Source organism: Protomyctophum bolini (assembly GCF_963924005.1).
Source record: "Protomyctophum bolini genome assembly, chromosome: 14".
In the NCBI taxonomy this organism is placed as follows: domain Eukaryota; kingdom Metazoa; phylum Chordata; class Actinopteri; order Myctophiformes; family Myctophidae; genus Protomyctophum; species Protomyctophum bolini.
The window spans coordinates 36,211,862-36,224,983 of NC_137875.1; the positions used below are offsets into that span (position 1 = coordinate 36,211,862).

Genomic DNA, 13,122 nt, shown 5'->3' on the forward strand with positions numbered 1-13,122 from the left:
TCAATGGTAAAAATATCAGCACTTGTCTGCTGTGGTTGGATGGCACTTACACCCGTCTTTAAATGAGACCGTACAAGATAATATCTCGTCCGTACAAGATATTATCTTGTCCGTACAAGATAATAATTATCTTACAGACAAGATAAAATATATTTTGAATGCATGGCCATAGCAATGCATTTGATTCCTTTATTTATTTTTGTAATAAAAAAACCCCCAAAAAGAACCAACGGCGGGTGTTTTCAGAATAACAGAAAACAGAAAAGACACTATAGCATAGAGCCCTAGAGGGCTCCGCTCACCCATAATGGGGTTTAAATAAAGTGCCTGAGTGGTTAAATCTTTGGCACCTTGTTGGACCACGCTGTGGTTGAGCTGTCGCGACGTCATCTCGCTGTGGAACTTGTGCTGCGCCGAGCAGAGGCTGAGGATGTACTGTGCTATCTTAGAGCTCTCTGTCATGAAGCTGTGCTTCTTGCCGCTGGGCCCGCCGCTCTCGATGGTCACCTTACGCCGCTGCATTGGCAGGAGGGGCACACACACACACACACACACACACACACACACCAAGACAATTTACTCAGTTGTGTGAAGTAGCTAAGTACATTTACGTTAAGTACAGTAGGCCTACTTAAGTACAATTAGATACAATCAGGTCTATAGCAGTGAAGGTCTTAAGTACAATCGGGTCTATAGCAGTGAAGGTCTTAAGTACAATCAGGTCTATAGCAGTAAAGACTGTGTGATGGTTTGGACCTTGGTGGACATGGAGTCGGTCTATAGCAGGTTGTAGAATGGTTTTACCCTGGTGGACATGGAGTCAGTCTATAGCAGGTTGTAGAGTGGTTTTACCCTGGTGGATATGGAGTAGGGCATTAAGCAACTACCGGTAGTCGACAAGTTTACTAGTCGACTAGTTTACTAGTCAACTAGTAAATCCACTAGTCGACCTTGTTGGTACTAAAAAAAAGTGTTTTTTCCCCCCCGATTTTGTAGGCCTCAAGATCAGGTAGATTATAGTCACCAATGTACACAGTTTTCTTAAATGTACAAATATTTATAAAATAAATAAAAAAAATGTTTTTCTTTTTTTTTTACATAATACGGTAGGTAGTTCAACAACTAGTCGACTAGTAAACTAGGCAACTAGTCAGCTAGTAAAAATGACTAGAAGTGAATGCCCTAATATGGAGTCATAATATCAGAATCTATAGCAGTATAAAGCTTGTAGAATGTGTTTTTTTTTACCCCGGTAGATATGGAGTCCGTCTCCCTCCAGAGGAAGCGCCTGTTGACCACGCGGCCGTGGTTCTTCACCTCACACACCACGATGCCCTTGGCACAGATCCCCAGGAGCAGCTCTCCTATGACCGTCCTCTTCTCCCGGCCCACGCGGTGGAACATCACTCCGTACTCCGGTAACTGCTGGACAATCTACAGGAGGCAGGAGGACCATTATGCCAAAACATTTACGGTATAAGGAGTATTATGTGCATAACTATTGTTTATACGTGGGGTGGAAAGACCCGCGTGCCAAAAACTGTTACTTTGAAAGGATTCAAATCCGCGCCGCTCTTCGAGCGTGCAGATCTGCTATTTGTGATGCTTTAGTGTAGTATGATCAAGTAAGGGTGTGAATTTACAAAAAAATAAAACACAAAAAGTTATGGACATAAGAGGTTTCTGCCCGACAGCAACTATATGTGGCTGTTTGTGTATGTGTGTGTGTGTGTGTGTGTGTGTGTGTGTGTGTGTGTGTGTGTGTGTGTGTGTGTGTGTGTGTGTGTGTGTGTGTGTGTGCGTGCGTGCGTGCGCAGGCTACCTTTAGGAACTCTAGCTCGGCCTCCTCAGGAAGCATCTGGGCGTGACAGGCGTGTAGTCTTGGCAGTTCGTCCTTCAGGTTGGGGATGGCCATCCTCTCCAGCATCCTCCGGGACACGTAATGCTCCGCCTGGTAGTAGTTCTTACCGTACAGCTACACACAGGAACATAAATATAGCCTTTCATTTTTGATGCCATGGCGTTTGAACATTACAGCTTCATTGTCCTCTGCCTCCTCGTCTCTCACACCTAACGTCATGTCCTCTTTCACTACATCCAGTCTTACTCTATAGGCCTCCTGCTTGGCAGTTCCAACCCTCAACATCCTTCTACCGATATACTCACTATCCCCTCCTCTGTACTTGTCCAAACCATCTCAGTCTGGCCTCTCTGGCCTTATCTCCAAAACATCTGACATTTAAGTCTCTGCTACCTCCAGCTCTGCTTCCTGTCTTTTCCTCAGTGCGACTGTCTCTAAAACATACAACATAGCTGGTCTCACCACCGTCTTGTACTGTAACACCTTCCCTTTCATTCTTGCTGATACTTTCTTATCACACATCACACCTGGCACTTTTCTCCACCCACTCCAACCTATACTTGCACTCATTTCTTCACCTCTAAACAATAAACTTCTAATAAATGTCACCTCTAATTAATGACAAACAAATAAATACACAAATAAATAAATACTATTTTTTTTATTACTGCTGTATGTAATAATCAGTATACTGTACAGTACCTCAGGCATGTAATCCCCAAACTCGGCTTGCAGTGCGAGTGCGCCCATGAACAGACCCGTCTCGTCATTGCAGTGAATTCTGTCCTCCATGATATCCCTGCGCAGCTGTAAGTAATACTGGTGGCGAGTCAGTCTGTGTCTGGGAGACAGAAAGTTACATTTAGTCATGTTTTATCTTCTTTTGTCTAAATTAATGGTACAATTATGGTAGTTGTCGGGCAAAGGTAGCGACAATAGCCACTGTGAGCTTGTGGAGCTGCTATTTTTGCTCATTTCTTTTAATTTCAGAAGATTTCCCTTGTAATAGCAAGCCCAAAATAGGGGCGGCAGGTTGAAAGTTTTTCTGTGTGTTACCTATGATAATATTGTCGTTATTATTATGAAAACTAAAAAACTAAACAAAAAATAACTGTCACCACTTACAAAATTAAGGAAATGTCATCGACAAAGAATTTGACTCGTAGAAACAGCATAAACGGGGACATGTGCTCTTTTTTCCAACTGTCAGGAGCCACTTTGGAGATTTTGGTCTCATGGTCCAAAAAGAAATATTCATCATCTGTGAAATGACAACACAGAACACATTTCAGTTCAAAAATAAATATTCATCATCTGTGATATGACACCACAGAACACATTTCAGTCAAAAGCAAGACTTTTAAAAAGGCCGCTGCAGCTGCTGCTGAGTGGGTGGCATTCTAGGAAGGAGGGGTCATTAAAACCCTCATGCACACACAGAACGTATGAAGTTTTAAAACACCTGTGCGTATAATGTGCATACGATGACAAGCACAAATCAGGAGGGAGGGCAAGCTCCAAAAGTGGTATTTGGCATTTTGGTAGAGTGGCATTAGCCTGGCTCCAGCCCTGAATTGCTACCATTAAAAAAATATGTTCTGGTGATTCAGGTCTGGTGACGCTCCCTACGGCTACGTCAGTCTCCATCGAAAATCTGATCGCAGCAGCTGATTGGCCATCAGCCCCGTCACTCAACAGCGTCAAAGAACAAACATGGCTCCCCCCCACTGCAGGTAACTCGCGACCGTATCAATATGGCTATTAAATCGACCTATGATAAATAGTTTCTTTACAGAAACGATTTTAGGTTTTATAAACATCATCCTTCCGACATATTTTACCGCTTTTGTTTACATGCTAGTAGCGCTCGTTGGCTGTGTTTGTTTGGTTAGCAACCGGGTTAGCCATATAGCCACGTGATTGACAACAACGTCATCTGCTTTCATACTATTCTGATTTCCTTGGGTTTGAACCAATCGCCGAAGACTGCCGCTTTGACAACGCCCATCCCATAAACTGCTGCCGTGGGGAGGGCTTTCAGTCTGAATAATGAAGTGAAACGAAATGAAAAGTCAAACTGAGTGTCAGGCCAGAGTGGCATGCCAAAAATACCACTTTCAGTGCTTGCCCTTTATGGAAAACAGGTTTGGAGGTGGGTAAATAAAATGATCAAATGGAGAAGATGCAATAAGAAAGACTATAAATCAAACCAAGAGCAGCATACAGTACAGTACAGTAAAGAGTACAGTATATGCTCCTATACCGCCTAGAAAGGCTATAAAACAAACCAAAGCAGCACAGTACAGTACAGTACAGTACAGTACAGTACAGAGTATCTCCTACCGTCTAGAAAGGCAAGGCCAAAGTAGAAGTGCTCCACCAGGTTGGCGTGGGCGACCACCATGTCGAAGACGTCCCGCCCCCGGGAGGTGATGTCACAGCGCACCACCACCGTCTGTCCGGTGAGCAGCATGACGTTGATTTCCCGCTGAGCGGCGCCCGAACGCCCCTTCTTGGACTGTGGACACACCCAGAGACAGCCGCACATTGCAGTCCAGTCAGACAGTCAACCGTCTGCCACCAGTAAGGGCTGGCCTAGTACACACTACGTACTACAATCAATGGAACCCGGCTGCGGCGTGCAGGTTGTGCGTATAAGCTCTGTGCATTGTCCTCTGTGAGGACAAAAATACTGTAAATACGGAACTCCCCGCGGGACGGAAGAATTGCCGGTGCAGCCGACAGCTGCGTACGGTTCCGGTCCGTCCCCAGTGTAGCCCCCCCCCCCCCCCCCCGTGAGGACAGTTCCTTTGCTGTGTTGGCACCGAAGTTATGGATAATATGTACAGTAGCTCGTGGTGCAGAGGTGTGGCATTATTACTCAGCATGGAGACCACCACAGGGGGTGTGGTTACTCATATATACCTGGCAGTGGGTGATTGTGGCCAGGTGCGCAATGGGGAAAAGCCACACAGTTTTTCATGTGCTGTGCAGGTCGGTGTATAGTGTTATTTAGTTTAAAGAGTTTTCGTATATATTTATAACTATATATATAACTCAACCCAGTTGCCCATCGTAGTTAGCCTTGAACATTAAACCTGCCCCCAACCCTATAGGAACTATTAAAAAGCATTCTAAAAGACCCACCTTTTCACTGTAGATAAATCCTAGCTTCACTTGTAGTTCTGTGGGTTGTGTGTGTGTGTGTGTGTGTGTGTGTGTGTGTGTGTGTGTGTGTGTGTGTGTGTGTGTGTGTGTGTGTGTGTGTGTGTGTGTGTGTGTGTGTGTGTGTGTGTGTGTGTGTTTGGTTAGTTTCTTTAGTGGGGAAGCAGCATTTAGTTTTCAATATGTGCCACATATCTGGAACAAACTTCCTAGAAAACTGCAGGTCTGCTGCTACCACTCATTTTCACGTATTACTTTTAAAACATAACTAAATAACCTTTCTGTTTGCCGCTGCCTTTGATTGAGTTACTTTTCCTTTTCTTTTTCTCCTTTTGTTTTTTTGCATCCTAATGTCATTGCATAATTGTGTTTCCTTTGCTTGATGTTCAGTGTAAAGTGCATTGAATTGCCTTGTCGTTGAGATGTGCTATACGAATACAATGTCCATGCTTTGCCTTTCCTTCTACTGCCTCCTGTTGTGACTGAGTGGCCGCAGTTACAGTACATGCCGGCTGATCATTCCGAATAAATACTTCAGAATAAAATACTTCCGAAGTAATGTTTTTTGCTGCGAGTTTACATGGGAAATGGTCATTCCGAATGAGTGTTTACATGGACGGTGTCGTTGGTGTGATATAAGCCATGGCACATGTTATTTCACATGAAACTACACCATCTGTTGGACACATACAATATAGGCAGTTCATTCAGTAGAGTAGCCTATGTCGAAAGACCATACTTTGAAATCCCATCATTTCATTCTGCAGCAGCTTTGGGGCTGCTGGTTGGATAGGGGCGGGCATGTTATGTTTACCGTCTTTACGTTTTCACCCCCTGCGCGTCCCCTCGCTTTGTACTTTATTATCTACAGCACGGCCAGGGCACGCAAGACGCTGATTATTATTGTATCAAGGGTCGCTCGTTATTTTTGCGCGCCTCACAAGGCTATTGGATTCATTTGTGCTTCGTCTTTGCACAATGCACGTACATTGTGTAAGTAAGAGCTGATCTACAGGTTGACTAACGTGTCCCATCTGTGGTCTTGTACCTACATCACATAATGTATAACTTATCTGCACAATACACCATCGCTGCATCATCATGGCATGGCATTATATTCCGGCCGAAGTACTGTAGGCTACCAGAGAATACATTGGGTGTTTAATACTAGATTGATTGCAGCTGCTCATCAATGCAATTAAACTGCAAAGCCGTTATGTTTCATGACGTTTTGGTTGCAACTTATTGGAATAGACAAGTTATATAGCCTATAAAAGTTTAAGGGGATAGGATGGACATAATAGCGATAATAGCGTATTCTTGGGACTGTGACATCGGAAAGGTTTTTAAATCACATTGAGCATTTTCATTCGGATTGAAGTTTTTGTAGATGTTTACATGACAACGTTTAATAGGATTTAACTTCTATTCGGAATTAAGAGGGGGTTTCAGACCTCATGTAAACGTACTCACTGACAGCGTTTCTTGTTGCCAAAGTTGTTCTTTTGCTCTTCCCTTGGGCTGCGCCCCTGGATCAGTCTAATAACTGGATGCACTATGAATACAGAACCTTTGAACTCGTTTTGCATGGAAAAAGGTAATTTAACACATTTTACCACAAGCGATCCTGGGAGCTCCAGAATGACGGGCGGTTCTTCCGACATCCTGATGAACTCGGGACCCAAAGCCTGAGAACCAACGACAGAGATTCCAAGTTTAAAGTTTTCAAATAATTGCTGTGGCGTAAAGTGGAAGTAAAAAGTACTCAAAATTGGAAATACTCCAGTAAAGTAAAAGCACCTCAAAATTGTACTCAAGTAAAGTACTTGAGTAAATGTACTTCACACCACTCTTCCATCGCGACGCATTGTGAGCTTGCAGATCGGCTATTCTCAAATGGCCGAAACGTGCATATAGGCTTGAAGTGGTCAATGTATGTTTTGCAATACTAAATCAAAATCTGCAAACTAAAGTTTTCAAATAATTGTAGTGGAGTAAAAGTACAATATTTGCCTCTGAAATGTAGTGAAGTAGAAGTAAAAGTACAAAAATGTGAAGTACACAAATATCTCAAAATTGTACTCAAGTAAAGTACTTGAGTGAATGCACTTAGTTACTCTTACCTTGGCTTTCCTCTGGCTCAGGCTGAGCGAGGACTCGCTGAACGTGATGGAGGGACTCTGGGAGCGTCCGCTGGCCTTGGGGGACATGTCGTGGTGGTGGGGGCTCCGGCCCACCCAGCTGCTGCAGGTGCTGTCCCTGTGTGACCGCAGGTCACGAGGGAGTCTGGACGTCACCGAGGAGAGAGAGAGAGAGAGAGAGAGAGAGAGAGAGAGCTGGCGTGAGGTCATCGGTGGAACGATATTGATCATCTAGACCGGCGCCACCGTTCTCAAACATTTATGTTCTATGTACGTCATGACAGACCTCTTAAATTGATGCAGTGTTTGGGCCACAGACGACCTATTTGAGACAATTTGCGTTGTTAGATTAGATTTAGTGCACAGCTGCGTAATGCGGTGCAGAGGTAACAGTGGAGAGAGTGAAACAGTATGCTTTTCATATACAGTATGAGGTATATTCTCTTATTGAGCAAATTATAACTTCTATACAGAGGAATATTACAGTGAAATTAAACTGTTCCCCATTTTGCTGTGGACCCCCTGGGCCCCCTCAAAGGACCGCTGGGGGTCCCCGGACCCCACTTTGAGAACCACTGATTTATTAGGCAGCGTCACTTCCTCTCAGATCCTGACTTGACAAACGCAACGCACTCTCTCTCTCTCTCTCTCTCTCTCTCTCTCTCTCACACACATGCACGTAAGTGCGCATGCACAGCCACACAGCCACACAGCCACACACACACACACACACACACACACACACACACACACAGACACCACTGAAGATGTACTTGCTCAGCAAACAGCGAAGTGTACATCAATGATGCAGAGCATTGAGAGCAACCTCCTAGCACCAGATTATGTGGCTACGAATAGCATTTACACGGGTCTGATGGATGGCGTTACGAATGGTGTGTGTGTGTGTGTGTGTGTGTGTGTGTGTGTGTGTGTGTGTGTGTGTGTGTGTGTGTGTGTGTGTGCGTGTGTGCGAGTGAGTCCAGATTTGTATTGTTACATCTTCTATAGTACGAGCACACGAGAGGAAACATTCTTTTGGTTTTGTTTCCACAACATATCAGCAGCAGCAGGAGCAACGATAACAACAATAACAAAGAAATCCTGGTGAATTGCAGTAACAGAAAAGCAATTTTTGTGTTTTTGCTTTTGTAAATTAACGCCCTACTAGATTCACAATGAAGTAACACTACAGTTTTGGACATATGATGTTTCCACCTGACAGAGACGATAGTGTGGCACGTGCACGCATGCACTCGCACACACCCACATACCCATGCACGCACGCACACACACACACACACACACCGTGACACACGCACAGCACACGTACCTGTCTGAAGCAGTCGAGTATAAAGCTGAGGTAGAGCTCCTTGTTCTTTGTCTCCAAGGTCTCTGAGGTAAACTCCCTGCAAGAAACAAACACAGAAATACCCAAGCCTCTACAACTGTACGAACAAGAATAGAAAAGACTGCAGAAATACAGCGCACAAATAGAGCCTTTTATAAGAAGGTGGTTGAAAGAAATTGTTAAACGATGGTGAATTTTATGTATAGCCGAACCAGAAATCACTCAAACAATTATGGAGGACCGCCTGCTTACCTGACTTTGAGTCAGAGTCTGTGGAGTATCTTCTCCCTTCAGCTGCGCTCCCGCATCCCTCGCTGAACTCGGACAATGGCCCTCTCTTTCCTGTCAAACGGACAGAAGACTTTAGCTGAGGACGTCTCACAAACTCCTCTCTGTCCCCCTCTAGTGACCATGCATAGACATATAAGCCGTCTCAAAGAAATAGCAACCCATCCATATTATACGTCCTCCGTGACAAATGTCCAAAGGTCCCGATATAAGTATCCTGGTCCTGGTATAAGAATAACCACGCTTGATTGTACACGAACCTGCTCCATGAGGCTTGAGACAACGCTAGTGCTACACAGCTGTGATTAATTCCATCAGATTACTGAGCAGTTCAGTTGACAGTATTATGGAGCATGAAGGTGTTCTTAAGAAGTTTGTTTCGGATGTTGGAAGGTGATAGTCCATTTGGTTCCTAGAGTTCTGGGTCTGTGGCACAATGCATGCCAAACGGGGTCCTCGGGAAAAAATAAATAAATAAAAAAGAACCACTACCCTAAATGTTTGATGCGTGTTTCCTGTGCAGTTTGAGACTTTCCCCCGGCCTCCTTGCCACCACAGTATCAAGGGCAACACCACCAGGTTCATGAACGGCATGATGGTGGTTCCTTGAGGAACTGCTTTCTTGTTTTTTCTCGCACCTTAACTAATGTCCATATAACATATCACGTACAGTATATATCGCTATATGCTCCATACGCACCATTATGACTCACCTCTGAAACACACTGAATAGATATACAGTACAGTAACAACAAGTAACAAGTAACGGTAACAATCTACATATGTATTTACATATGTAAATATGTAGATAATTTATTGTCCCCCGTCTTCTTCCATTTCTCTTATGGAAATGCAAACGATCAATCGGCTGTTTTCAAATGGCCGAAAGGTATATAGTAGGGCTGAGGTGGTTAATGTATGTTTTCCTTTAAAATAAAATCTTTAAAATTGTACTTAAGTACAGTACTTAAGTAAATGTACTTAAGTACTTTCCACCACTGAGAAAGCCTTTTTGTTTTTACTGGCTCTCAGAGGAGTTTAATCCTGGCCTGGCTTGTATTGGGTTAAGACCTTATCCTAGTAACCTGTGCCTAGTCCAGACAAGAAGAAACAATGGTTTGAACTATTGGGGGTTGACACACTCTTCGAGGTCAGAAAATGTGGCAAAAAAACCCCAAAAAAAACAAGCAACTGCACTCAATCTGTATAGAATCTGCATAGGAGCTGCTCAAAATGTTACTTGCACAAATGTAGGCAGACAAGTAGAATAGAAAAGTGAAATTGATTCGTACGCCTTCTGCCTTCTGTGCAAATCGTTTCTAACGATCCTCCACCGTCCTTATTCGGCACATTCCCTATTGCTGCTAAAGAGATTCTATCATACCCACACTGCCCTGGCCGGTACTTTAACTAAATGTTTCATCTTATCTTATGTATTTTTCCCCCTCATGACATCCACTGTTATCATTATAATAATTATTATATTGGTATGATCCCATTTTCACCCAGTGCCAATGCCGCCCTAAGCTGTAATCCTGGGGCGCTACACTCACTCTGCCAACCTGGGGAGAGCCCCGAACAGAGATCATGCTTCCTTCAATGCATGAAGAGTGAGCAGGCCGCTTCTCATCACCTAACAGGAGGGGGAGTTTTCCCCGGGAGGACGTAGCGAGTGGAAGGAAGACGTTATTCCATTCCCCTCCATCAGGCTGACCGGGGGGTAGTATAGAGACATGGATCACTGCATGTTTTTTTTGTGAGGGTACCTTCCCTAGGGGACATGGGGAGAACATGCAAAGGCGACACAGAAAGGGCCTTTCTGGCCTGGGCCATGGCTCAGTGGTCCAGGCACCTTGGCTGGTAATCCAGTCTGGCAGTGTGCTGCGGGTTCTACTCCCGATCCCGACGGCCTTTACTGCATGTCTTCCCCCCCATCTCTCTCCTCATTTCCTGTCAGCCTACTGTCTGTCCCTCCATAAAAATATAAAATAAAGGCGAAAGAAAAAAAAAGGTTAAAAAAAAAAGAAGGGCCTTTCTGCCAACCCCACCCAGGGTATAGGCGCTGATGACGCAGAGGAGAGAACACGGCGCAATTCACACCGCGTCCCTGGTGGGAATCGAACCAAGGGCCTAGTGAGGCGACAGCGCTACCGACTGTGCCACCGTGCCCCTATTATTCATATCATTCATATATATTATTATCATTGTTATTATTATGATGTTATTATATTGTCGGGCAGAAATCTCAAATCTCTTGTATGATGAAGTAGGGGACATTCATTTAAGTTTGATATCATTTCGTTAAATCGTTAAATTCAGGGTTGGATTTTCTTTTGTCATCTTATACCGGTGGGGATAATGTTGCTCTTATGTTCATATTCTAACAGTTTTTTCTAACCATCTATAAATGCACCATGTAATGTAATGCACGTAACTCGAGAACCGCCCGCACCCCGTGGTGTCATGCTCGTAGAACGCAGTACCACGCCGTGGTACCAGTCATTTTTTGACGTGCGCGCGCAGGGACGGAACGGAAATGGTGCATGTGCGTGCACCCTAGAGCGCGTCATCCTAGGTTCAAGAGAAGACGCACCTAATCAACCTCGCGTCACCAGACTTTCCAAGACGCACCAAGTACCCAGTGGTCTAGGTCAATGACATTAAATCGCATGTTTGAATAAGTAAAGTAATCCACGGTGACTCACACCGTTGAGTCCACACAGAGGTTTGATGCGCGTACTCTCGGCTTTCACTTTAACTGATAAACTGCGCTGCAGTATCCTAATCTGATCCCTGGTCAGCCAGTCACAGCAGCACTTGATAATTTCTAGCAGTCAGAGAGAGCTCCGCGGGCATCTGCTGTTTTCACACCTACTGCAGCCAGCAAACGATGATTTGTTGTGTCTTAGCTTGTCTTGACAGCGTGATTGAGTTGAGAGAACAACTGCAGAATGGTCATTGCGGCGAGAGGCAAGCATGGCAGCCAATACGCAATGACGATTGCGCAATCGTCACGCGACGTCACATGCTCCATCCCTGATGATGTCATGTGATGTCACGTTGCACGATAGCTGTGTTGAATGTAAACATGCCATGTGAGCTCTTACCGTGTCCATGTAGTCTCTCTCTGATCATCTGGCTCCTGCCACTCAGATGAACATTGTTGTTGTCTGGAAGAGAGCCGGCTTCCATCTACCAGGAAGAAAGTCTCAATCAGTTTCATTGTCACTTTCGGCCGACACAGCCTGAATTTTCATTTCGTTTTACTTCATTATGCAGACTGAAAGCCATCCTCACGGCAGCCGTTTCTGCGATGGACGTGTCTTTGGCGATTGGTTCACACCAAACAATCAAAATAGTAACAAAGCAGATGACGTCGTTGTCAATGCGGATAACCCATAGACTAGAGTATTAAAAGGATAGAGACTGAACCGGAACGATAGCCACGCCAATTAACACCGCCATAGACATGAATGGCCAGAACATGTCCCTTCCATGATATATACTTGGCATACAAGGGAGCAAGTCAACATACCATTCTCCACAACTCATGGTTGTGCTTGTCACATTTTTTTTTAAACAGACACGTTAAAAAGAGGCAAAAGAAAAAAAGAAGTAGGGCATACAAATAGGGCATAATACAGACAGGACAGAAAGACATGCAGACAAACAGACAGCCAGAAAGCTGGGCATGAAAAAAAAAGGCCTGGAGATAATGCTCAATTCGTACGAGAGTGACGCTTGGCTAAAATAGCAGATCTACAAGCTCACAAATCACACAAATGCTTCATCAACACCCATTATGAGGAGGATTCCATGTTGTAATGAGTGTGAAAGGAGTGTGAAATGAGTGAGTTGAAAACGGCAGTGTTTTCAACTAATAATTGGTCCGCCCGATGGCAAAGTGCTTGTTCTTGATGCTATCGCTGAGCGAATGAAAGAAATGCCAAACCAACTTTAACCACTTTAACCCCATTATGGTCAATTATGGCGTCCACCTCAGGGCTCTATAGGCCTACTACTGGTGTCTTGTCTGTGTTCTATATTGTGGGGTCCCCAGATGACAGTAGAGTCATCATTTAAGGGACTTTTAAGACCGCTTTAAAACCTAAAAGACAAATAATTGCAAAAAGTATTTCTGCATCAAACGTAATCAACAAATGGACAAACACTGACCAAATTGTCAAATAATATAAGAAAGGGGTGAAACAGCCGATCTACAAGCTCACAACACCTCACGCGTTGAGTTCTTGTAGAGCTTGTAGATCTGCTATTTTCACAATATTTATCTGTGGAACCGAGTCAAACTAAAATGTCCC

At 44.2% G+C, this 13,122-nt stretch overlaps 1 protein-coding gene across 1 annotated transcript in view; it reads right to left on the reverse strand.

Annotated features, from left to right (window-relative positions):
* The window catches only part of ptpn20 (protein tyrosine phosphatase non-receptor type 20), a gene marked incomplete at both ends in the record, with an annotated part of 63,799 nt that overhangs the window by 42,160 nt on the left and 8,517 nt on the right, over positions 1–13,122 (reverse strand). Inside the window, 11 exons of the mRNA XM_080782984.1 lie at positions 351–516; positions 1,249–1,434; positions 1,823–1,975; positions 2,564–2,702; positions 2,987–3,122; positions 4,205–4,379; positions 6,643–6,714; positions 7,150–7,312; positions 8,498–8,573; positions 8,768–8,857; positions 11,911–11,995. Of these exons, the coding sequence (XP_080639110.1) occupies positions 351–516; positions 1,249–1,434; positions 1,823–1,975; positions 2,564–2,702; positions 2,987–3,122; positions 4,205–4,379; positions 6,643–6,714; positions 7,150–7,312; positions 8,498–8,573; positions 8,768–8,857; positions 11,911–11,995 (1,441 nt within the window). The remainder of the gene's footprint in view (positions 1–350; positions 517–1,248; positions 1,435–1,822; positions 1,976–2,563; positions 2,703–2,986; positions 3,123–4,204; positions 4,380–6,642; positions 6,715–7,149; positions 7,313–8,497; positions 8,574–8,767; positions 8,858–11,910; positions 11,996–13,122) is intronic.